This window comes from Octopus bimaculoides, chromosome 3 (genome assembly GCF_046866305.1).
Source record: "Octopus bimaculoides isolate indiv1 chromosome 3, ASM4686630v1, whole genome shotgun sequence".
Lineage (NCBI taxonomy): Eukaryota > Metazoa > Mollusca > Cephalopoda > Octopoda > Octopodidae > Octopus > Octopus bimaculoides.
The window spans coordinates 135,935,861-135,962,938 of NC_142930.1; the positions used below are offsets into that span (position 1 = coordinate 135,935,861).

Sequence of the window (27,078 nt, forward strand, 5' to 3'; positions counted from 1 at the left end):
CACAACTGAGTTGTAGGCAGATTTAATTCTGCTTTTATAGCACATAAAGAAAACGTTGTTGTAGGAATGTACGTGGCACGTGTACTACAGCAGTATTATGTGTGGTTTAAATACTGAGATTGAAAAGCAGAGATGAATTATGCCTAACTAATCTATAAAAAAAAATGAAATATTTTACTTCTTATACATAGTAATCAGAGTAACCTTCATGATTTTATTGAATTACGTGCATATTTTGCCATGAAAGGAAAATGTTGCTATCAATCTATTTTATCCAATGCAGGCACGTCCCTGACACACACACACATATATATACACATGTACATGCATATAGGTATATATATGGTGTGTGTGTGTGTGTGTGTGTTTCAGGAACATATAGTTGCATCCTTAATTCTATGTAGCTTTGTTACTTAATAATAAATGTAAAATTTTCATGTGTTTGTATGGGAAATATTTCCTCTTACTTGAGTTATACATAATTTTTCTCCATTAAATGAATCTATCCATTATGAAATAATGAAATTGAGCCATAAATGAAAGGATTAAAGTTCAACATGTTTTGGTCCGTTGAATTCAAAGTGTGATATGTAACCATCCTTATCAATGTCTTCATATATAAACATTAGTTTCACTGATTCAGAGGGAGTTGTAGGTCCATTTCCTTTGACTTGATCCTTAAAGAAGCTTTCAACCTGTCAAATAAACAAGATACATGAGGGAGTTAAAACAGATTCAACCATTTCTTTTTTAACAAGTTTGTAAGTATTGTATCATCTATTTAGAAATCTGTATTTACTCAATCCAGATTACAAGTTCAGGTTTATACCTGTAATTATTGGGGACCTGCAATATGTAATACACTGTCTAAATACCAATCTTGAGAAATTAGGGTTCTCAAAACCAGAAATGAAAAAGCTAAATCAAAGACTACAGATCCAATCTATCACTGGAACTGTAAAAATCTGTAAAACTTTCCAGAAGTTTATCTTTTAAATATATATGAGCATATCTAGCTGTGCAACTATATGCATGAGAATACATACATAAAACATATAAACTGCACATACATATATACATAATCCATCCATCCATCCATCCATCCATACATACATACATACATACATACATACATACACACATACAAACAAAAATACCCATTTGTTGATGTTGACATTCCAATGAAGGAGCCTTGGATCTAGGTTAGAAACCGGTTTTTTCTCTATTGGCAAGAAATCTTGAAATAAACTGAATAATGGCATACATGCAACTGCTTCGAAACCTCCAGCTTCTATATCTAGACTATGAATTCATATTCATACCAATAATAATCAGAACACTTGGTTTTGTTAGTAAATGCTTAAAGGATAATCTGGATAAATTGGGATTTTCAGAAAAAGAAATCAACCAGTTAATTCGTATATTACAAGTGCAATCTGTGAACAGTAAAAATATGCAAGACTTTTCTCAAGTTCCAAATGAGAATTTCTCTGTGTTAACTACATCCCAAAGATGAAGTCTTGTATCTTTGTTAAAAACTGGCTCCCTCCTCAGTGGAAGATTTATAATAATTAAAAAATAGAAGAGACATACATACACGCATACATACACACCCACATATAACAAACTTTGCAAAGTTTCCATTCACCAAATTCACCCATAGGGCACAGGTCAGCTATGGCTGTAGTGGAAAGCAGCAAAATTGATCCAAAACCACGTGGTTGTGAAGCAACATCTTAACTACACATACACATCAGTGTCAATGTATCTATGTTTATGTATATATGCATGCAGACACATACATACATACATACACACACACATACATACATACATACATACATACATATCATGTAATTAGATTTACCTCATTCCTTGACAGTCGTTTGTCCTTATCAGTATCAATTAATGAAAAAGTATCAGGTATTTCTGGACCATCTTCAATAGAAACAATTTCAATATCAAATATTAAAATTGAATTTCCAGGGATTCCAACAGCTGCAAAAGACAGACACATAAGAAATATATATTATTTTGTTTCTGTGCACCTTTAATTCTCAATAAAATAGATTTCAAACAATTTCATAAATATCTTAAATTTTTTTCCATCTGACAGAATTTTTTCAGGTTTTCTACACTCAAGTATTTTGTGACTTCCAGTATGTCAGCAATGGATGCTTCTAATCAACTGAAATTGCATAAGTTTAAAGATTTGTAACTTTTTTATTACTAATTTCTAGAGAAAATTAATGTGGTTTGTGTCATCAGCATGCAAAGCCAAATCAGTGTAGAAAATTTGAAAAACTTCTGGTGGTTGAAAAAAAGATTAAAAGGATCCAAAGTATATGATTTCAATTCTTTAATGACAAAAGAATTCTTGTAAAGCAGTGCTTCTCAACTTAGTCTCTTTCACTGAAGAGCATGTTACAAATGCTTTTTTTGAAAATAAATAATAGGAAAGAAACAATTAAAAGGAAGATTTTAAAAATACTAATGTAATCACAGCAGAAGCTAATTTTGTACAGCAGTTTATAAATCCATATTTTCTAATATTAATCCAAGCTGTGTGTACCACTTCTCAGATATTTACGTGGACAGGTTTATTTTCTTTTATTCTCTTACTTGTTTCAGTCATTTGACTGTGGCCATGCTGGAGCACTGCCTTTAATTTGAAGAAATCAACCTCTTGAATTATTCTTTGTAAGCCTAGTACTTATTTTATTGGGTTCTTATGCCGAACTGCTAAGTTACAGGGATGTAAACACATCAGCATCAGCTGTCAAGCGATGGTGTGTGTGTGTGGGGGGGGGGAACGAATACAGTCACACACAAACACACACACACACACACACACACACACACACACACACACACACACACACACACACACACATATATATATATATACAACAGGCTTCTTTCATTTACTGTCTATCAAATCCACTCATAAGGTTTGGTCAGCCTGAGGCTATAGTAGAAGACATTTGCCCAAGGTACCATGCAGTGGGACTGATCCCCAGAACCATGTGGTTAGTAAGTAAGCTACTGCCACACAGCCACTCCTGCAATAGAATATGAAGGATTTAAATCACTCATGATCTAAACCATAGGTCACCAAACTATGGCGCGCAGGCCAGATTCGGCCCGCTATGTCAATTTGTCTGGCCAGCCATTGTATGCTGAAATAAATAAACATGCTTTTATAATGTTTCTTACACTTCTTAGATTACACATGTTATATGTATGCTGAGTCAGTCATGTCACGTGCTATGTATTTCATGCACCATAATAATTACTACAGTACATCATGTGTGCTTCAGGTTAGTCAATTATTAGTGATTAAAACGAGAATATCTGATTCTGAGGCCTAAGACTGCTTTTGTTTTTTTCTTCACCCATTGTTATGGTTACTAAGAGAAAGGTTGATGATGAATGTCATATTTTCAATAAAGAATGGAGAGAAAATTACTTCTTTGTGGAAACAAACGACCAGAAAGCTAGTTGCCAGATATGCAATGAAAGTGTTGCTGTTATGAAAGAATACAATATTCATTGTCACTATGAAGCAAAACATCTCTCAACACATTCTAAATATTCTAGAAAGTTGCAGTCCAAGAAATTTGAATCTATGAAATGTAGTTTGGAATCCCAAAGGAATTTCTTTCTGAAAAAGTTTGTTGAAAATGAATTTATCACTCGTGTAAGTTACAAAATAGTGAATAAGTTGGCAGAGTGAGGAAACCTATTTACTAATGAAAACTTTATAAAAGATGGAAGCAGTAAATAACTTATGTCCTGAAAACAGCTGACATGTTTGGCTGTATCAGCTTTCGGCAAGTTCAGTTGTGTGGAGAACAGAAGAACTTGGAGAAAATATACAGTTACAGATACATGAGACAGTTAAAAAAATCTTGTGGTATTCTCTCTAGTACGTCACAACTTCTTGTGTTCATTTGTGGTGTTAATTGCAACTTTGAGATTATAGTAGAAATGGCATCTGCTTGCAGTATACATGGAACAACAAATGGAGAAGATAGTTTCATAGAGGAGCAGAAAATTCTGCAACACTATAACCTTCCATGGAATCAGCTTCAGTGAGTTACAGTTGATGGAGTGAAAAAAATGGCAGAAGTGAGGAAGGGTTTGGTAGAGCAGATCCAGACCAAGTTGGAGGAGCTTCAATTTCCGAAAGCTCTGTTTATACACTGCATGAGTCTACTGATCTCTCTAGTACGTCACGGAAGCCAGACAGCTGCTCTGGCAATGGTTACACTCAGATGGTGCTGTTAGCGCTCCACTGGCACAGGTGCCAGTCATCGAATTTGGTTCAATTTCGATTTCGATTTCACTTGCCCCAACAGGTCTTCACAAGCAGAGTTTAGTGTCCAATAAAGGAAATACTAGAAGAAATTCGATGTTACACCTAAATCACATTTTCGCTTTTTTTAAATTAGATTAATTGATGAAAGAAGAAAATACTTACGGTTCCCATATTCACCAAAAGCATATTTTGGAGGGATAGTTAGCTTTCGTGTTTCACCAACACAAGCACCTTTTAAACCAAGCTGCCATCCTTTAATCATTGTTCCACCATCTATTTGAAACTGGAATGGGTGTTTATGGTTTGATCTGAAATACATGAAAGAATAGTGATGCTTTTTGTTGATTTGATACAATTAGTTGCATAATTGAAGGGAGATATCCCTGTGTCCAATAAAAATTAGAATTAGGATGAACTATATATTAGAATAATAATAATAATAATAATAATAATAATAATAATAATAATAATAGAATCAGATACTTGAAAAGATATGCAACAGGTAGGGCTGAATAAACCTGTGGTCACTATCTATGATTGATAAATATCAAATAGGATATTCAGATTGTGTACACAAAGAAAACCAACCCTATGAGTATTTAGTGCCTAGGAACTGGTCCAAAGCACACATTATGTTGATTGTAGGCTGCTGTTCTACTCCAGGGTGTCCAACGTGTCATAAATCACTAAGATGTACTATAATCAAATGAATAATAACTTCATTGCAAAAAAAATGTAATCATCAGATGGAACATCATTTCAAAAACAAAAGAATATCCCAAGAATACATCAGGGACATGGTTGAAGACTGCCGAGGAAGCCTCAACAGACTTCTGTTTTTGCAATGAAGTAATGTTCTTATTCTTCTATTTAAAAATGTGTAAGAAACAGCTGTAATGACCTGACAATTATCCATCATCTGTTATCATTCATTTGATTATATATATATATATATACATATATATACATGAACAAATGAATCATCCATAGATTTCTGTGGTGCAGACATGCTTGTGTTGACCATCATCCAGGAACAGCCAAGTTGGGCCAGTCCCATTGAAGATGCTATGGCAAGAAAGCCAAAACTGATCAATCAGTCTGGGAATATCTTGACCACTGCTTTTCGGATGATTACAGTCCATGTCAGCCTGTAATGTATACAATTATCTGCTTTGCTGCATCATTTGAGCATTTACCTCTTATTTCTATCAATGTAGGCATTTGTAACACCCTCAGTCATATTTAATGGTGTTTATAGTTTCCCATTTTGGTACAAATTGCTTACTGCTGCCTAAACTAATTGTATATATTTTGTGATGTCCTGTACTCATATATACATGTATGTATACATATAGATGTAGGTATGGACATATATGTATGGATATATGCATATAGTTATATATTATTTATGTTATCATATGATCGAACGCCACGCTCTGTCTCCAAGTAAGTTTTATCTTAATAATTTCTACTGCGCACTCTACTACTATTACTATCACTTCACTGTCTATCTCTCTTTCTCTCTTGTTCTTCATCCTTTCTGTTTTTCTCTCCCAACCCTCCCCTATTCTTCTCTTCCTTTCACCGTTCCCTCTCTCTCACTTCTCCTCCTTGACCCTCTCGTCACTGACACGTGACGAAAGGGACTGAACCTGGAATCATATGGTTGGAAAGCAAGCTTCTTATCACATAGCCATGATTGCTTATGTATTTATATACATATACATGTCTATATATATATAAATGAGAGTATATATATATATATATATATATATATATATATATATATATTGTTGTACTTGGGGATGGTCATATTGCCAGTTTAGCCAATAAAAACACATGCACTGTATATTTGGTGTTAATTTGCTTCAGCTTTATATTACATTAATCTTAATCTTATTTCGGCCAGAGTTCTTTCGTCACACTTCTGTGACCTCATCAGTGGTCCTTTGTTTCCTTCCTTCTTATGTGTGTCTCACACATATATCCATAAAGGCTCTTTACAATTTCAAAAGACAATTGGTAGGATATGTTTATCAGATTTATTTTAGAGACTCAGTGGTTATCAAAGTTTTTAACTACATTGCATTTGTGCTTTTCAGGTACCCTGTTGATGGATAAGGTTCAGTAACATGAAATCCTGAAAAAATGGCTACTCCTCAAGGAAAGGCCTAATGTGTATTGTGATTTATTGAAACAAAATTGGACACACAGACCTAGTGAAACTACAGGATTAAGCAAGGAAGACATCCACCTTCATGTCCATCTATTTGTCCATAGCACAAGAAATTTATGGAAACAGGAACAGTGTTGGATGAAAGGAGAAGTGGTCGACCAAAATTATCTGAGGAAAACATTGATAGTTCTCCTACAAAAGCCATACATACTGCTGCCAGACAGTTAGAGCTACCACATTCAACAGTGCACACAAAGTCCTACATAAGAACTTGTGATTGTATGCTTACAAAGTGCAATTCTTACAGGCACTCAAAGTGAATGATAAACCAAGACTAAATGAGTTTGCAGTTAACATGCTGGAATGAATTTCTGTCGATATGCAGCATTCCTCACCTGAGTTTGTTTTAGTGATGAGGCACCTTTCATGTTTCAGGGAAACTAAACACACTTAATGTATAATGTGAGGATTTGGGGATCAGAACATCCCCATGTGACTAGAGAACTTCATCAAGATAGTCCAAAGGTGTATATCTGGTGTGGGATGATGTGCAATTGAATCATTGGTCCATTTTTCTTCACACAGAGATCGATTTTTGCAAATGTTTTCCTTGACCTTTTAACTGAATATGTGGCACCACAACTGGACAACCTTCAACCAACCATCATTTTCCAGCAGGATAGTGCACCATCACATTGGGGACTGCATGTTTGTGGATCCCTAAATTAAACATTTCCAGACCAGTGGAGTCAAAGGGATGGCCCAGTCCCCTGGGCACCTCGTTCTCCAGATGTCACTCCCCTGGACTTTTTTCTATGGGGTTTATGTTAAAGACATCGTGTATCAAACAAGAATATGGGACATCAATGACCTGAAGCAAAGGATCACTGATGTCATTACCACCATTGATAAAACTGTGCCACAGTGAACATGGCAAGAAACTGATTACTGTCTTGAGGTGCTTTGTGCAACGAATGGTGCCTATATAGAGATGTATTAAATGAAGCAAAAACACTTCAATATCTACTCCTCATTTTGTAATAACTTTCACAGATTTATCTTTTTATTTGCATTTGTAATAAATTTTTGAAATTGTAAAGAGCCTGTATGGACACCTTGTATATGTGTGTTTGTGTACACACATACACACACACACACACATACACACACGCATAATAGCACTTATACACATGCATATGCAAATACATAGATATACATGTAAGTGAGCATGTATGTATTTATGTGTGTATGTGTGTACACGTATTGTATGTTTACAAAGTGCAACTTTTACAGGCACTCAAAGTGGATGATAAACCAAGACAAAATGAGTTTGCAGTTAATATGCTGGAATGAATTTCTGTGGATGCAGCATTCCTCATCTGAGTTTGTTTTGGTGATGAGGCACCTTTCATGTTTCAGGGATGTATGCATGTATGTATGTATGTATGTATGTATGTAGAACAGTCTTAATTACAAGATCAAGAAAAACTAGTCAATATAGGAGTTTCTCAAAAGATTCTGAGATATGATTTTCACAGAGCTTTTATGACTAGAATAGTGTTTAATGACAGTAGGTTTCAGTTAATTTTATGACACATTCCTGTCTTTAGGGAACCACTATAGCTCAGTAAGTATATCTTTTCCTATGAAGATTGCAAAATGTATAGAAGTGCTAATAAAATTTTATCAAAACATTTTACTATGAGACCTTTGTAGGTGATATTCATAGTCAGTGTCAACTGTGATTCAGCATGTTAGTTATTTTGCTGTCTGGTTTAGTTCAAAGGGACAGAAGTTGTTTCTAGTTCAGACACAGATATTAAAATTAAAAGAGTGAAATTTGTTAAATTAGATAGAAAATTTGTAGTAGTTAGTAGTAGCTAATATGCCTTTACATTTGCTAGGTGTTTAGCATTTGTTGGTAGTATGTGATATCTGCAAGTGGGTGGAAAATGTTCTGTATAAGCTTAAAGATGATTTAGCGAGAAGAGTGAAACAGTGTAGGTTAAGTGGTGAAATAAACCATGGGTTATCTTCATATTCTGGATGTAATTTACCTTTTTCGAGGTATCTGCTTATTGACAGTATCTTGTTGCATGTTTTGAGATTATAGTTAAAATTTATTTGACAGATGGTAGATAGTTTAAAGAAAACATTTTTCACCAAGTTAGCAAAGTTACTATGGGTTTGCGGATGTCTGTATATATTGTAGTTTTTCCATGGGTTTCGTAAATGGCTTATATACAGAATTTTAAAGTTCAGAGTGACAAAGAAAGTTGACAGTTTTAATGTGTGCTTGAACAGTGTAAGAGGAGCCTGGACTTTTAAAATGTTACAGATTCTTTCTATAAATTTAGCAGTTGACAAGGCCTTATGATTACAAAATAAGAGTATTCCATTATCTCTAAATAAACCACCAAACTATTAATCAAACATTAGCTTTAGGACATAATCAATCACATCACTAACTCCAGCAGAATCTTCGGAGCTCATTCTAATGTTGAAGGAATTGGAATTAGTTTTCTTTATCTATGTAGCATCATTTTTTAAGTAAGAAAAGATTTTGTCTCAAGCAAATTGATTTCAGTTTTGGATACATTGTCTAGATTAAAGATTTAGTTTAATGTAATAATGAGGGTGGTTTCAGAAGTGTTTGAAATAAAATTGGAATTAACATCGAAGTAAAGTTGGAAGAAAAATTACTATTCTCGTGGATTTTATCAAATCACATGTTAACGGTATTTGTAATATTTCACAAAGATAAAGTTATATCTTAGTTTTGGACTGTCAGAATCCAAAATATCTTTTCATTAGGGTACACAAATCTGTTGTTGACAGATTTATCAATATAATTAATGAATCATTAATGAATTTCAGTTAATCATTCTTGAGGGCAAAGTAAGAACTTTGTGCATTTAAAGGAACCTGTTCTGGATAGAGTTATGTTAATTTGAGCTGAAACATTATTTGATAAAGAATACATGAACTGTAAAAGATATTTTATATTACAAATATATTTGCATTGACATATTAGTCTCACTAATGTGACTTCTTCAGACTGTTAGAAAAAATGGTTGTGCATATAAATATGAAAACTGGGAAGAGCTAATTGGAAACCATGCTGGTGGTGAATGCATTGTTAACAAGATTGTTAGGTTATGAGGCAGGAAAATTTAATTGAAGACAAGAGAAAGATACTTAAAATGTGTGTGTATGTGTGTGTGCGTGCGTGCGAGTCATTTTTCAGTATGTGTCACATTCAGACTGCAGATAAAGTATATCTGAGATTAATGAATTTAATAACAGAAGTGACAAAGTAAAGCTCATATCTAATTTACTTCCAAGGTTTCAGTGTAAAGAGAATATATGGTTTCAAAATCATAAAAGCTAGACTATTACCACAGTTAATTATATCAACCATTACCACAACTAGTAGTGTGTGTGTGTGTATTTAGTAGTCAGGTGTATTTCACTAAAGAGCACCTTCACTTTATCAAACTACCAAACTACTAATCTGTGAACATATATGTAAATTTATATTGGTTTCTTTGCAGTTGTGTACTCCGACTTGGTCACTTTCAGACCCTAGTTTTAATAAATCTATTCTGAGATAATTCTTTCTTATGCCCATAAGCAACTATTTCAAAAGGAGAAACTATTGGGATATTTTCAGCAGTGTCTGAAAACCTAACATAACGTCCACTCTGGTTTCCAACACTTTCCATTGAATGACTTTACGATTTGCTTTTGTAAAATTTGCGTGTGAAAGTCAAAACCTGTTAGTGTCATTGATTGAACAGTGAGGCAACATGTGTGTGTGTGTGTGTGTGTGTGTGTGTGTGTGTGTGTGTGTGTGTGTGTGTAAATATAAATGGTTACTTTTCTGACATTGATACAAAGGTACATCATCATCATCATCATCATCATCAATATCATCAACATCGTCATTTTATGTTCATTGTCTATGCTAGCATGGGTTGAGCTCAACTTTGAATATGGGAATAGTTTTCTCAGAGATAAAATCAGTTAAAAAAGACAGTGAAAAATAAATGTTGTTTTCATTGCTATGAGCTTTGGTCAGCAGAACAAGTAAAACAAGTACCAATCTACTAACAACGCTCAGAGCTACTCCTGTTCTTACACGTCAGTACTAAAAATCCACCTACACTCATGGATTTATATCACACATATCTATCTTTCTATCTATCTATCTATCTATCTATCTATCTATCTATCTATCTGTCTATCTATCTATCTGTCTATCTGTCTATCTATCTATCTATCTATCTATATATATATATATATATATATATATATATATATATATATATATATATATATATATATATATATTCTTTTATTTGTTTCGGTCATTTGACTGCAGCCTTTATTCGAACAAATTTACCCCAGGACTTATTCTACGTTTGTAGAAATAAGTATTCGTGTATTTTTCTATTATTCTATTGATTTTTAATGATAATTTAATAAACGTTTTTGTTTTAAATAGTATAGCTTTAACTACCATACCGGTTAAATATGTACTAATTTTATCTTTATTATTTTAACCTTAAACTTCATTTAAATTGTATTTAAAACGATAATAATTTATGTAAGCTGGTTTTTGTATATAATATACATGTTAGCATATATTATAATGGATGTAGGGATGATTATGGAATGTTTATTATTTTGATATTTTGATATTTTTAATAATTTTTCTATCTTTATGAAATAAGTATTTTATATAAATTCATTTGGTACTTATTGTTGGTTGATATATATATTTATTTATTATAATTATTGTTCTATTTACGACCTGGCGATTAGCTGTATTTTTTAATAGAATTTATTTTCGATAATTTTAATTGATTTTAATCGATTTAAATTTCCTTTCTGTTTGAAAATTAGTTATGAAACACGTGTAGTCTTTTTACTATCTTTATCTTATGATATTTACTTTGTTTTATATTATACTCATTTATTGTGCTTTTAATTATTAATGTTTCTATATGTGATAGTGGATTTTCATCGATGAGTTCTTGAAACTTGTTTCTTTTCCCTAAAACTATATATTTTTATATATTATAATCTATAAAGTTCAATTCAATTTTAATTTTTTATAAATTGATTTGAATTGAGTTTTTACCTGTAATTTTGGATTTTGTCCCTAATATTATATGTATATATGTATATATATATATATATATATATATATATATATATATATATATATATATATATATATATATATATATATATATATATATATATATATATATATATATATATATATATATATATATATATATGTATATATATATATATATGTATATATATATATATATATATATATATATATATATATATATATATATATATATATATATATATATATATATATATATATATATATATATATATATATATATATATATATATATATATATATATATATATATATATATACATATATATATATATATATACATATATATATATATATATATATATATATATATATATATATATATATATATATATATATATATATATATATATATATATATATATATATATATACATATATACATATATACATATAATATACATATATATATATATATATATATATATAGATATATATATATATATATATATATATATATATATATATATATATATATATATATATATATATATATATATATATATATATATATATATATATATATATATATATATATATATATATATATATATATTGGGTTAGCAACTAAGTTCCTGTCGTTTTTTAAAATTTTTGAATTAATTGCGTTTTAACATTTTGGGATCTAGTTTTGTTGAGAATTCTATTTTGAATCATTTTGGAATCTTTATTTTTTTTTTTTTTTTTTGTTAATTTTAGTTAATTTTTGTTTATTTTCAGATTATTAAAATGGAATGTCAAGTTAATAAAAATGAGCATTTTCGACACCTCCTTCTTTTTGCTTTTAATCAAGGTTCTAAGGCCGCAAAAGCTGCTCACGACATTTGTGCTGTGTATGGAGAGGGTGCCATAGCTGAAAGAACTGCTCATGATTGGTATGCCAATTTCAAAAATAGAAATTTTAACCTCAAAGACACACCTCGTTCTGGTTGTCCAGTTGAGTTCGATGAAGAGCGATTAAACCAACTTTTGCATGAAAATTCTCATCAAACGACAAGGGAATTGGCAGAAAAAAGGGAATGCTTCCACACTGCTATAGAGAAACATCTTCACTCGATGGGAAAGGTTCAGATGTATGGAGCATGGGTTCTGCATGCTTTAAGTGACAACAACAAAAATCAACGAGCCACAATCTCCGCTGGTTCGCTTGCTTGTCACCACTCAACTCATGGACACAAGCAACGATTTCTTTACCGAATCACTACTGGCAACGGAAAATGGTGCCTGTACATCAATATGAAGCAGCATAAGGAATGGCTTAGCCCCAGTAAACAAGCAAAACCACGTGGGGAACAAACACAGAGACAAAGATTCACAAACAGATATATATACACACACATATATCTAGATAACTAGACAGATATATAGCTAGTTAGATAGATAGATAGATAGATAGATTGATAGATAGATAGATAGATAGATAGATAGATAGATAGATAGATAGATAGATAGATTGATTGATAAATAGATAGATAGATTGATAAATAGATAGATAGATAGATAGATACATTTCTTTTATTAGCCACACAGGGCTCAACGAAGATGGGACAAATACAATGTAGAGCTTTTCTTTTTGGGAGGGGGAAGGAAGGAAAAAAAAAAAAAAAAAAAAAAAATTGGTGGTGTCGATCAAAAGGGATCGTAGGAAGGGAAAAAGGGGGAGTTCGATCAAAAGGGATCGAAAAAAAAAAAAAAGAAAAGGAAAGGCCGATCAATAGGGATCGTGTATCACACAGTAATGTTCTCGTGTAAAAAGAGGGGAGGACAGTTTAGGTTTAGCCGTGGAAGGAAAAGCCTACGGAAAAGACCACGGTAACCTTGGTCAATATTCTCATTGAAGAAACTATAACAGTAAGTGACTCTCTTAGATAGATAGATAGATAGATAGATAGATAGATAGATAGATATACGTATGTATATGTACACACACATGTGTATTGAGATATGTGCATATGTCACTATATGTGTATATTATGTATATATATATATAAATATATACATGTGTGTGTGTGTGCTTTTGTGTGTACAATATACATTCATGCATGCACACGCAGAAAATGCACACCTACATTGCAAGTTTTCAATCGGTCATGAAATGTTCTAATGTTAATTTAAATAATCAGAGCGTATGAATTCATTCATTTTGTACAGTACTCTGTGAGCCTACCGATGATAGCATTGTATGTATGGGTAATTTGACGTGCATATACTAGTAAAAGATATCATTCTGACCTTGATAAATTCTTTCCAACAATTAAAATTTTCTGAAATGACCCCCAAATATTTTCAAATTTTTTGAGGAAGTTTTGCATTCTGAGGACAAAAATCACATTCATTTTCACTAGAACTTGATAATAAAAATGTATGTAAACTTATGTAATTTTCACCAAACAGAAGTGTCCATTGCCAGAATACAAGAAGTCACAATAGTTTCACCACGGAAATAAGCACACACACACACACACACACACACACACACACAAGGATAAGACAATATTGACAAAACCCTTACAAGCTTTCTTGACCAGCTAGAAGTAGCAGCAAAATCTTTCTTAAACAACACCATAATGTCTAACTTCACCAGAAAGTTAAATACAGAATGTTCGGCATAAACGAGTTACCAGATCCTTTAATTATGTTCTTTGGCATGGTCCATATTTTACAGACACTGGAAGGATGAAAGACAATATTAACCCCAACCAAATTTATAGTCAGTCATAAAGGTATGTAACTATGTACAGGAGGGCATTTTATCTGGCACTTTATTGTGGGTTTTTTCTCCACAAACCTTTCATAATAATTTTACATATAAAAATGCTGGTGAATTCATGAAGCATTAAAATATTGGATAGAATAGCCTGTGATATGTTTACCAGGTCTCTGCACTCTGAATTCAAATTCTGCAAAGAAACCAACTTCGCTTTTCATTCTTTCAGAGTCAAAAATACTAAGTAACTGTTTGAAGAAATGGCTGGAATAAGCTGTAAGAGTATTACACAGCATACCTTCCAATACCAATTCCAGTCATTTTATTTTTATTTTTATTTTGTATTTAGATGATAACACTTGCCATAACACTAGAGCTATGTCATACTCATCCTTGTCCCGTCCTTGGACAACATGAATGCTGTGGAAAGGGAAGACTTTTAGAATATAACAACAATTGGTCTTACACACACACACACACACACACACACACACACACACAATCACATGCACACACTCATACACACACACACACACACACAGACACACACACAAACATACACACACAATCACATACACACATAAACAAAATATTTTTCTCCATTTTGTCATGAAGAGAATTATTTTGGGTGCAGATCCATTGTCTCACGAGACACAAATAAACTGGAAAATATAAACAGAAAGACAGAAAGGACGATATAAAGATAGAAAATAGAAAGAAAGAATGAAGACTGAATGAATAAATAAATGAATCTTACGAATCATCAAAAGTTTTTCCGTTCTCCAAATATCCTTTATACTTCACATGTAACATGTCCCCTCGTTTCACTTTTCTTTCGCATTTTTCAGATTTCTTTAATATTTCAATTTTCACATCCTCAAGGGGTTCTTTCTTTTCTTCACAATGACATAGTGTCACCAAAATGTACAGGAGAGTAAGTGGTAGAATAATGTTTTGTAGTAACCTCTTCATTTTTAACTGCAGAATGATCAAAAAAGAGAGAACTGACATAAATGCTTTATTATTATTATTATTATTATTATTATTATTATTGTTCAGTAGTTTTATTTTTATAACGTGCTTTCACTTCACTACCGAGCGCAGCTCTATGTGCCTTGGGTATGTGCTGGGGTTTGCTGTGATGCTCTTATGGTTACTGTATTGAAAGTGTTTTGTGTAGGATGTGTACAATGCTCAGTAGTGCAATTTTCTGTATGTTTTATATATTATTATTATTATTATTGTTATTATTATTATTATTATTATTATTATTATTATTATTATTATTATTTTTATTGTTATTGTTATTGTTATTATTATTATTATTGTTCAGTAGTTTTATTTTTATAACGTGCTTTCACTTCACTACCGAGCGCAGCTCTGTGCGCCTTGGACATGTGCTGTGGTTTGCTGTGGTGCTCTTATGTTTACTGTATTGAAAGTGTTTTGCGTAGAATGTGTGCAGTACCCAGTAGTGCAATTTTCTGTATGTTATATATATTTGTAAGTCCTGGTGTTTTGTTATGTATTTGTCTGGATATTTTTTTATTATACCTAAGGCACCTACTATGATAGGAATTGTTTCTGTTTTTAGATTCCCCATTCGAGTTATCTCTATTTCCAGGTCTTTGTATTTTGAAAGTTTTTCCATTTCTTTTAGAGAAACGTTGTCATCTGCTGGTATTGATACATCAATTAGAAAGCATTTTTTTTCTTCATGATCTTTGACAACTATATCTGGTCTATTTGCCTTAATTTCTCTATCTGTGTGTATTGGCATATTCCAGAGTATGGTTGCTTTCTCGTTTTCTGTGACCTTTTCTGGCGTGTGTTTATACCATCTTTTTTCTGTTGTTATTCCAGTGTTGGCATAGCTTCCAGTGTATATAGGTCCCAGCTCTGTCGTGTCTGTGAATATATTCCTTCTTAGCCAGGACTGGGCAGCCAGAGATAATATGATTTATTGTTTCTTGTCCATCTCCACATATTCTACAGTTACTTGTTATGTTTCTTTTCATTATGTGTTTTTGGTAATTTCTGGTGGGGAGGCTTTGGTCTTGTGCAGCAATTAAAAATCCTTCAGTCTCTGCTTTGAGTCCCGAGCTTCTCAACCATTGCTGGGATTTTTCTCTGTCTATTTCTTTTGCATTTAGTTTAGCCCAGTATTTACCATGTAGGGGCTTTTCTTGCCATCGTTTTATCATGGTCCGTTGCTGTTCTAGTTTTAGTTTGGATTTCATTTGTTTTATAGCTTTTGTTGTTTCTTCTTCTTCTTCTTCTTCTTCTTCTTCTTCTTCTTCTTCTTCTTCTTCTTCTTCTTCTTCTTCTTCTTCTTCTTCTTCTTCTTCTTCTTCTTCGTATTTGTTAGGTAGATTGATTTCTTGTTTGTATTTGTCAGCTTCCTTAAATACTGAAAACAGTTTTTTGTTTTGCTCGTTTTTTATGGCTATTTGTATTAGTTTCCCTTGCTTCTGGAGTAGGTATTTTTGCAGTCCTATGGTGGTTATTTTATAATAGTTTTCTAGCTGTATAAGACCCCTGCCACCTTCTGTGCGTTGTATATATAGCCTTTCTATGTCAGATTTTGGGTGGTGCATCCTATATCCTGTCATTATTTTTCTTGTTTTCCTGTCTATTTTACATAGTTCGTTTAGTGTCCAGTTAAGGATGTTGTAGCTGTAGCTTATAACTGGGACAGCTAAAGTGTTGATACCCATTATCTTGTTTTTAGCATTGAGCTCTGTTTTTAGTATTGATCTAACTCGTCTATAGTACTCTTTCTTTATTTTTCTTTCATTTGTGTATGTTGTATCCTATCTAGTTCATTGACTCCTAAATACTTGTATGGTTGGCTTTCGTCTAGTTCTCTTATTTCATTGGCTTTATCTAGTGTTATATTGCTACTTTTAACTAATTTTCCTCTTTTCATGGTTGCTTTGGCACATTTTTCTAATCCGAATTTCATATCTATTTCCTTGGTAAATCCGTGTACCATCTGTAGTAATGTTTCTAGCTCTCTGTCGTTTTTAGCATATAATTTTAGGTCATCCATATATAGAAGGTGGCTGACTGTTTTTCCGTAGCATTTGTAACCGCATCCAGTTCTATTTAGCAATTCAGTTAAAGGTGTGAGTGCCAGGCAGAACAGAAGTGGAGAGAGCGTGTCTCCCTGGAATATTCCTCTTCTAATGGGGATGGCTTTCGTTTTCACAAGTCCCTCTTTTGTTTGGAGCTGTAGCACTGTCTGCCATTTGTTCATTGAGTGCCTTATGTATTTTATAATAATTGGTGCCACTTTGTTTATGGCTAGTGTTTCCAGAATCCACGTGTGGGGAACACTGTCGAAAGCCTTTTGGTAGTCCACCCAGGCCATACTGAGGCCTTTCTTCTTTCTGCGGCTGTCTTCAGTTATGGCTTTATTGATCAATAATTGATCTTTACAGCCGTATGAGCCCTTGCAGCATCCCTTCTGCTCTTCTGGAAACAGGTTGTTACTTTCCAGGTGCTTACTTAATCTCTGCGATATTATTGCAGTAAAGGCTTTGTAGATCGTAGGGAGACAGGTTATAGGTCTATAGTTTTGTGGTTTCTCCGTTTCCGTGGATTTGGGGATTAAGATGGTTTTCCCTTTCGTGAGCCATTCAGGCATTGTCTCTGGCTCTGCTAGTATGTTGTTAAAGTTTTCTGCCAGTTTTTTTATCCATTCCTGGCAGGTGTTTTAACCAGAAATTGGGGATCTTGTGTCCAGGTGCCTTCCAGTTGCTTAGTCTTTGCAGTGTTTGGGTGACCTCTTCAGTTGTTATAGGGACCCAGAGTTGCTCAGGTGCTAAGTTCGTTGTTTTAATGGTCCTTTTCTGGGGTTGTTGCTTCACCGACCATATTTGTTATTATTATTATTATTATTATTATTATTATTATTATTATTATTATTATTAGTTCATATAAAGGACTGAAGTAACTCAGCAGAAGTGTAATAGATAGAGAGAAGAGTTCTTTACTTTTGTATACGATTGACACAATCCATCACTAAGGTAAACATAGCTGACGTAATCCATCACCAAGGCCAACTTAATGACAAAAAAGCGCAACTCGAAAGTAACTTATTTATTTTCAAGTTGAACAATATTTCGGCATCTCATGTGCCTTCAACAGGTTCAAAATAAATGTTATTATTATTATCATTATTACTATTCATATACACCCAACAGATTAGACTGTTGGAAAAGAGAAATTCCTAATATCAAGTTACAACAAGTACCTTAGATGCCAAGAACCCTTCTAAGTATCCTAGCTGTCCTTAATAGCATTGTTCTCTGGAGCTGTACTAAACTGGGTCTACGCCTATTTCCTCTATCCAGCTGTTCAAATCTTTAGAGATTTCTCTCCTTGCATTGCATTGTCAGATATTGGGAAAAAGTGAATATACTTGAACAAGCAGACACAGCAAATATTTATGCTTCCAGAAATGAAAACCAAAAAGAAACATCAATATTTCAAATAAAATTAATAGTAAATACAATTGTAAATGTTTTGCTAGCATTACTTATCAGAGAAATCACCCTGTATAGGCCAGATCTGAGAAGAGGAGAGACAGTGGAAGAAATATAATAGTACCCTCCTCTGGTTCAAGAAATACATCTAAATACAGAGATGGCTTTCTTAGGCCTCCAAAGGCACAATTGCAGGAAGGTCAGCCCAATGTATGTGAAATGACGTTTGCTCTATTAACCAAGTTAGAGTCATATGGGTGTACGAATTCAGTCTTTGAGACCAATGATAAATTTAGGTGATGAGTGGCTGTAGTGCATCACACAATTGCCTGCTGCCTCATGCTGCAGTGTATGAGAAAGCACCACACAAAGAGTACAATCAATCCATTGTTTTAGACACTGATCTTCCATTTATCATTACATTTATGGCACAAGTGATAAGTGCAGAGCTGACAGAAATAATGTGTTGGTGCGATTATATGCACATACGAATTCCTATGCTAGTCCTCACCTCCCCCATTCCTGAATACTGCAAACTTATTACTTACAGAGACACCAACTGAGTATCACCTGAGGAGATACATATAGATCTTCTTATATACAGGTAAATTGTCACATAATTTCATTTAAATTTAAAATTAACTTTAAATCCTGTATATAGGTGGATCTGTATGTATCGAAACATTTGTAGTGATTAAAAAGCTGTCTAACTGTACTTACTCTTCATTTTGACTCTTTTACTCTTAACATTTTACTGTTTACTTATATATATATATATATATATATATATATATATATATATATATATATATATATATATATATATATATATATATATATATATATACATATATATATATATATATCATCATCATCATCATCATTTAACATTCACTTTCCATGGTAGCATGGATTGGACGATATATACACACACACACACACACACACACACACAAACATACACACACACACACACACACACACACACACACACACACATATATATATATATATATATATATATATATATATATATATATATATATATATACATATACATATACATATGCATATACTTATATATATATTTATATATATATTCATATATCATCATCATCATCGTTTAACGTCCGCTTTCCATGCTAGCATGGGTTGGACGATTTGACTGAGGACTGGTGAAACCGGATGGCAACACCAGGCTCCAGTCTGATTTGGCAGAGATTCTACAGCTGGATGCCCTTCCTAACGCCAACCACTCAGAGAGTGTAGTGGGTGCTTTTACGTGTCACCCGCACGAAAACGGCCACGCTCGAAATGGTGTCTTTTATGTGCCACCCGCACAAGCCAGTCCAGGGGCACTGGCAACGATCTCGCTCGAAAATCCTACGGGAGCCAGTCAGGCGGTACTGGCAACGGCCACGCTCAAAATGGTGCATCTCATGTGCCACCCGCACAAGAACCACTCCAGGGGCACTGGCAACGATCTTACTTGGCTTGCCGGGTCTTCTCACGCACAGCACATTTCCAAAGGTCTCGGTCAGTAGTCATCGCCTCGGTGAGGCCCAATGTACGAAGGTCTTGCCTCACCACCTCAGCCCAGGTCTTCCACGGGTTCCCTCAACTGTTAGGGTGTGGCACTTTTTCACGCAGCTATCCTCATCCATTCTCACCACATGTCCATACCAGCACAAACGTCTCTCTTGCACGCCACAACTAATGCTTCTAATGTTCAGCTTTTCTCTCAAGATACTTACACTTTGACGGGTATTCACATTGACATTACACATCCAACGGAGCATACTGGCTTCATTCCTTGCGAGCTTACGTATGTCCTCAGCAGTTACAGCCCATGTTTCACTGCCATGTAGCATGGCTGTTCGTACGCATGCGTCATACAGTCTGCCTTTTACTCTGAGTGAGAGTCCCTTTGTCGCCAGCAGAGGTAAGAGCTCTCTAAACTTTGCCCAGGCTATTCTTATTCTAGCAGGTACACTTTCAGCGCACCCACCCCCACTACTAACTTGGTCGCCCAGATAGCAGAAGCTCTCAACTACCTCTAGTTTTTCACCCTGGAATGAGATAGAAGTTGTTTCCTGTTTGTTTACAGTCTTTATTGCACCTGAACATCTGCCACAAACAAAAACTAACTTGCTAGTTAACTTGCCTTTGATGTTGCTGCACCTCTTATGTGTCCATAGCTTGCACCGGGTACATCTTATAGAGTTACTACCTACTCCTTTTCTACATACTGAGCAGGGCCATCTACCTGAAGGGGTTTGTGTTTTATCTACCTTCCTACTTATTAGGATTTTGGTTTTAGCTAGGTTGACTCTAAGGCCCTTCAATTCTAGACCTTGCTTCCACACCTGAAACTTCTCCTCTAGTTCTGATAGTGACTCCGCAATTAGGGCAAGGTCATCAGCATAGAGGAGCTCCCAGGGGCAACCTGTCTTGAACTCCTCTGTGATTGCCTGGAAGACTATGATAAATAAGAGGGGGCTGAGGACGGAACCTTGGTGGACCCCTACCTCTACCCGGAATTCATTGCTGTACTCATTTCCAACCCTCACCTTACTGGCAGCATCTCTGTACATGGCTCGCACAGCTCTCACTAACCATTCTTCTATCCCAAGTTTCCTCATTGACCACCAGATAAGGGATCGGGGGACCCTGTCAAAGGCTTTCTCCATGTCAACGAAAGCCAGGTACAGAGGTTTATCCTTAGCTAGGTATTTCTCCTGCAACTGTCTCACTAGAAATAAGGCATCAGTAGTGCTTTTACCTGGCACGAACCCAAACTGCATCTCATCTAAATTGATTCGCTCCCTAATTAGTTGGGCTATGACCCTCTCTGTAACTTTCATAACCTGATTTAACAGCTTGATGCCTCTGTAATTATTTGTATCTAAAGCGTCACCTTTACCTTTGTAGCAGTTGACTATGATGCTGCTACACCAGTCATTGGGTATGACTCCTTATATATATATATATCATTTAAAATACTTCATTTAAAGTACATTTAAAATACATTCATTTAAAATACATTATTCATTTAAAATACATTTAAAATACATTTAAAATGAATTTTAAAAGAATAATATATAGTCTATTGACTGATTTTTATTCTTGCTAGACCACTGGTGATAAACTAAATTTCTATAATTTTTTTGCTACCCTATAATTTATTAATATTAATTTATTAAATATATATATATATATATATATATATATATATACACACACACACTTCATTAACTGATCAGAATTAATTGACTAACATGGATTATATTAACTTTTTAGGCGTGATGAGTAAAAAGTGTAAACACACACACACACACACACACACACATACACACACACACATATATATATATATATATATATATATACATATATGTATGCATAAATGTGTTTATATATTAATGTATTCATGCATGTATATGTATATATACGTATATGCATGGATATGTGTGTATATGTGGATGTATGCATATTTGTGAGTATATGTGTGTATGTGCATGTGGGTATATGTATGTGTGTATACGTATATGTGCATACTTGCATATATACAAATTTTCATAACTTTATTTATCTATCTATCTATATATCTAAAGATGAGAATGTGTGTGTGTCCCCGTCTGTTTGTCTGTCTGTCTGTCTGTGTGAATCCCTAAAACTCGAGAACTACACAACCGATTTCATTCAAATTTTACACAAGCCTCTCTTAGAGTCCATGTAGTGTCATAGGCCCAAAAAATTTTCAACTTCTTACCTAATGCAAGCCCAGAGCGGTGTCAAAAGTGAAAAATAACATCTCTCTAGTGTAATATCAGATACTTTCACTTTAATACTTTCACTATTGTCGTCTCCTTCATTGGACATGAAACTCAGCTTGCAAAGACCTGTTGGGGCAAGCGAAAGCGAAATCGTGATGGCACCTGTGTCCAGCGTCGCTTTCCTAGCACTTGTGCCAGTGGCACGTGTAAGACATTCGAACGAGATCGTTGCCAGTGCCACTGGACTGGCTCCTGTGCAAGTGGAACATAAAATACACCATTTTGAGTGTGGCCGTTGCCAGTATCGCCTGACTGGCCTTCATGCCGGTGGCACATAAAAGCACCCACTACACTCTCAGAGTGGTTGGCGTTAGGAAGGGCATCCAGCTGTAGAAACTCTGCCAAATCAGATTGTAGCCTGGTGTAGCCATCTGGTTCTACCAGTCCTCAGTCAAATTATCCAACCCATGCTAGCATGGAAAGCGGACGTTAGACGATGATGATGATGATGACTATTAATACTGAAACTATTAAAGTGAAACTATTATCTCACATATATACAGGCATACATACATACATACATACATACATACATACATACATACATACATACATACGTACAGGTATGTATAAATATATGTATGCATGTATATATGTGTATATATATGTGTACGTATATATTCATTGTATAGATATATATAGAGAGAGATGTATATATATAGATATATATGTATACATGTGTATATATATATATATATATATATATATATATATATATATATATATATATATATACATGTATATGTATAGATAGATATATATATATGTGTGTGTATATATATATATATATATATGTATGTATATATATATATATATATATATATATATATATATATATATATATATATATATATATATATATATATATATATATATATATATATATATATATATATACTATATATGTTTATATATTTCCCCTTAGCGTTCACGTCAGACAGTTGTTACTATTTATTTGAGTTGGGTCAAGCCCTTCCAATTGTTATAGATGCATAATGCATCTTACGGATGTGCCTGTCACCTGTATGGTGAGGAATCCTACATTGGGGAGTAGTAACAACTAGGGTAGGGTAGCAGACTGCTTATTGTGATCATTCGTCTTTTAGTTTCCTGTAGCTTTGCTCTTTTGCAAACTCAGTGAACATACATATATTTCCGATTTCAAAGAAATTTGAACAATAGATACAAGACCCAAGTTAAAAAGATTTCCAACAATTCAACTTCTCTGGTTGACTTCAAGACTCCCCACAACCCCAATAGGGGCCTTAACTTCCACATTTTAAAGCTCCATGAGCACCATTTTTCAGGAGCAAAGACCTTTAAATAGATTTCATAAGATTTTCATTTTGGAATCTGGGCATAAAGATGAGTAGTATGGGATGTGTCATGATTAGAATTTTCATTATGGTATGTAAAGAGGGAAAGAATTCTCATTAAAATTCTTCATCTGCAATTTTGATGAAATTCAAATAATAGGTATTCTAGTTCATTAGAGAAAATATAAAAGAAAAGTCTAATTCTTCAATTCCATGTGACACAGGCAACACCAGGTATCTCTGTTAGTATCTTATAAACAAACATTCCATTCTTTTCTTAACTATAAATTCTCCTTATTTATATTTAAATTTCCTCTATCATCTCTATTTAATTTATTCATTTATTGTTCTAATTCTATTCACCAACTCTAAACTTATCTCCAACCAACCAGTAAACCTCTTGCCCGAACCTATAACAATATAAATCATAAAGCATATCATTCAGTCTGCCATAAAGAGTCCATAAACACATATAAAACATTCAAAGGTATATATTTGTTTCCCTCTGAAGATATTATGCTCAGGTCATATAAATATAAATTTAATATTTACTTAATATTTACTGAGTATTGATTGAAACAGCTATAAGTGAAATAATTAATTTGGTGTTAATAATAAACAATATTAACTTCTCAATCTACATTTTATTTTTCATCATTTATATATATATATATATATATATATATATACAGTGTACGTTGTACATTTAAACACATAAGAGGTATCCATCATAGGATTTCCTCATGCTAGAAAGAACAGCTAAGTTCCAAATCACTATTAGGGATTAAATTTTGAAAGGAATGAAAAATAACATTTACTATCTAGCTCCTGGACCAATTGTTTCTGACTTATTTTAGCAAATAAAATAATTTGCCAGGCGAAGTCTTCTTCAGCGGGTACACCCAGCTTAAACATATATACACGAGGCAATCCACTATATGCCCCATGCTTATACAGTCTAATTTTTCAAATCTACCGCGCAAGCGCAGCTCCTTGTCGGCAGTAAGTAAAGAATGCCAGCGTTTCAATTCGAAAATTATCCAGAAAAAAATAATCAATAATTAATAATATCAAGGGTAATTAGAAATATTAGAAATTTCTACTACCAGTGGCCTAAAAATTTAGTCCATAGACTATATATTATTCATATAAATACAGTGTACATTTAAACACATAAGAGGTATCCATCATAAGATTCCCTCACGCTAGAAAGAACAGCTAAGTTCCAAACCACTATAAGGGATAAAATTTCGAAAGGAATGAAAAATAAAAACATTTACCATCTAGCTAGATGGTAAAGCACTGGGGTCGATGTGCTTGAGTAGCCTCTCCTCTAAAGTTTCAGGTTTCGTGCTTGTTTCAGTAACAATTATTATTAATCATCATATTCCCTGGCACCTCTTTGTGTTATTTTTCTGCAACTTTGAATCAACACTCTTTTACCAATACGGTCAAACAATACATTTGTAACCAATGGTTTAAGATTAGATATTATTGAGTAAGCATATTAATGTTTACACTATAATGAGTATTCTATCTCTCTCTCTCTCTATCTATCTATCTATCTATCTATCTATCTATCTATCTATCTATCTATCTGTCTATTTATCAATTTATCAATCTATTTCTTTTTCTCTCTCAAATTAGGTACTAATACTATGAAACTGTTATCAATTGATATTTGATTTTGCTCAGTAATATATAAGTAAGTAGGTTCTCTTTTATGTCTCACAAAGTAATGGGCCTCATCTTTGCTTGATGCTGATGTACAAACAAAAAATTACCATCCTTAACCACATCACAAAAAGACTATGAAGAATTTATTAAAAACCCTGAAATATTTAGTGCCAATGATGCATTTTGTAACAGACTATATCTAATACAGTAAAATAAGCATATCAGCAGGTGGTAAACCATGCATTTGAGAATCAGAAACTGCACCCTCGATACAATTGCACTGGAACATCACAAACATATGGAAAAGATGAGTCAATAAAGGAGCTAAGCACATAAAAGCTAGACCTTCTAGAAATCACAGCTAAATCTCATCTAAATCAAATTGCTCTTAACACTAAATAGTCAACTTAGCCATGGTTAGAATGCTTCAAATCAATGGTCCCCAACCTTTTTTGCATCACAGACTGGATTCGTGTAAGACAATTTTTCCATGCATTTGGGGATCATATGTATGACAGAACACAATAACATGCATAATATGTAATGTAATTATTACATATTTAATACATATATATTGCATTCATAATGCAAAAATACCTTGTAGACGGCTGCAATAGTCTGCAAAATAGGAATAAAATTTTGAAATTTATTCTTTTGGTGTAGCCCAACACCAAATGACCCTGATCTGATACTAGTCCACAGCCTGGTCATTGGGGACCCCAGTTTTAAATTGTATAATGACATCAGGCTAAACACAGCAACAACTCATGAAAACAATAAAGGAAGTGAAACAGGGACTTACTGCTATTCGGCTACGTTTTCAGTTGTGAAGTGAGAAATGAGAGAAAATCCACCCAGTTTTAATCAGATCTATTCTAGATGCTTCAATAGATGTCAATGTTAGCAGCTCATTGTAACATTTAACAATTATGTTCTATTCTGATTCTTGGCTATCTATTGGTCATGAGCTCACACGTCTCAGTTTATAAGAGCATTTGTGTGAGTGTGAGTGCGTGAATGTGTGAGTGTGTATGTGAGTGTGTGTGTTGTATGTATGTGTATGTGAGGACATACGATCAAGTTAACCCACAACTAAAGAAGCAATTAAATGCTTTACGCTAAATATGTGTGTGTGTATGATGTAAGTCTATATGTATGTAAGTTTGTATGTGTGTGTGTATATATATATGTATATAAAATATTCACATTTTTCACGCCTTGAAATATTCACATAAACCCCTCTGTCTTTCCATCTCTCACTCTCTCCGCCTTTCTCTCTGTCTTTCTTTTACTTTCCCACATTGTTTTTATTGTATGTGAAAACATGGTGGCTGTGTTTCTCTGTATTG

At 33.5% G+C, this 27,078-nt stretch overlaps 1 protein-coding gene across 1 annotated transcript; it reads right to left on the reverse strand.

Annotated features, from left to right (window-relative positions):
- Window positions 1-26,685, reverse strand: LOC106877300 (FK506-binding protein 2). The gene is made up of 5 exons (XM_089349703.1): window positions 26,532-26,685; window positions 15,168-15,388; window positions 4,484-4,629; window positions 1,868-1,998; window positions 1-695 (listed from the first exon to the last, which is right to left on the reverse strand). The coding sequence occupies exons 2-5, from the start codon at window positions 15,380-15,382 to the stop codon at window positions 546-548; spliced, it is 642 nt and encodes a 213-aa protein (XP_089205829.1). The 5' UTR covers window positions 15,383-15,388; window positions 26,532-26,685; the 3' UTR covers window positions 1-545.
- Between the last annotated feature and the right edge of the window lie 393 nt (window positions 26,686-27,078).

What these genes read in the sequence shown, in the direction of transcription:
- LOC106877300 (XM_089349703.1), bottom strand. Translation starts at nt 15,382, where the DNA reads ATGAAGAGGTTACTACAAAACATTATTCTACCACTTACTCTCCTGTAC. An exon ending in GGAAAAACTTTTGATGATTC is followed by an intron (nt 4,630 to 15,167) that starts GTAAGATTCATT and finishes CATGTATTTCAG; the next exon opens with ATCAAACCATAAACACCCAT. An exon ending in TTTTGGTGAATATGGGAACC is followed by an intron (nt 1,999 to 4,483) that starts GTAAGTATTTTC and finishes TGTCTTTTGCAG; the next exon opens with CTGTTGGAATCCCTGGAAAT.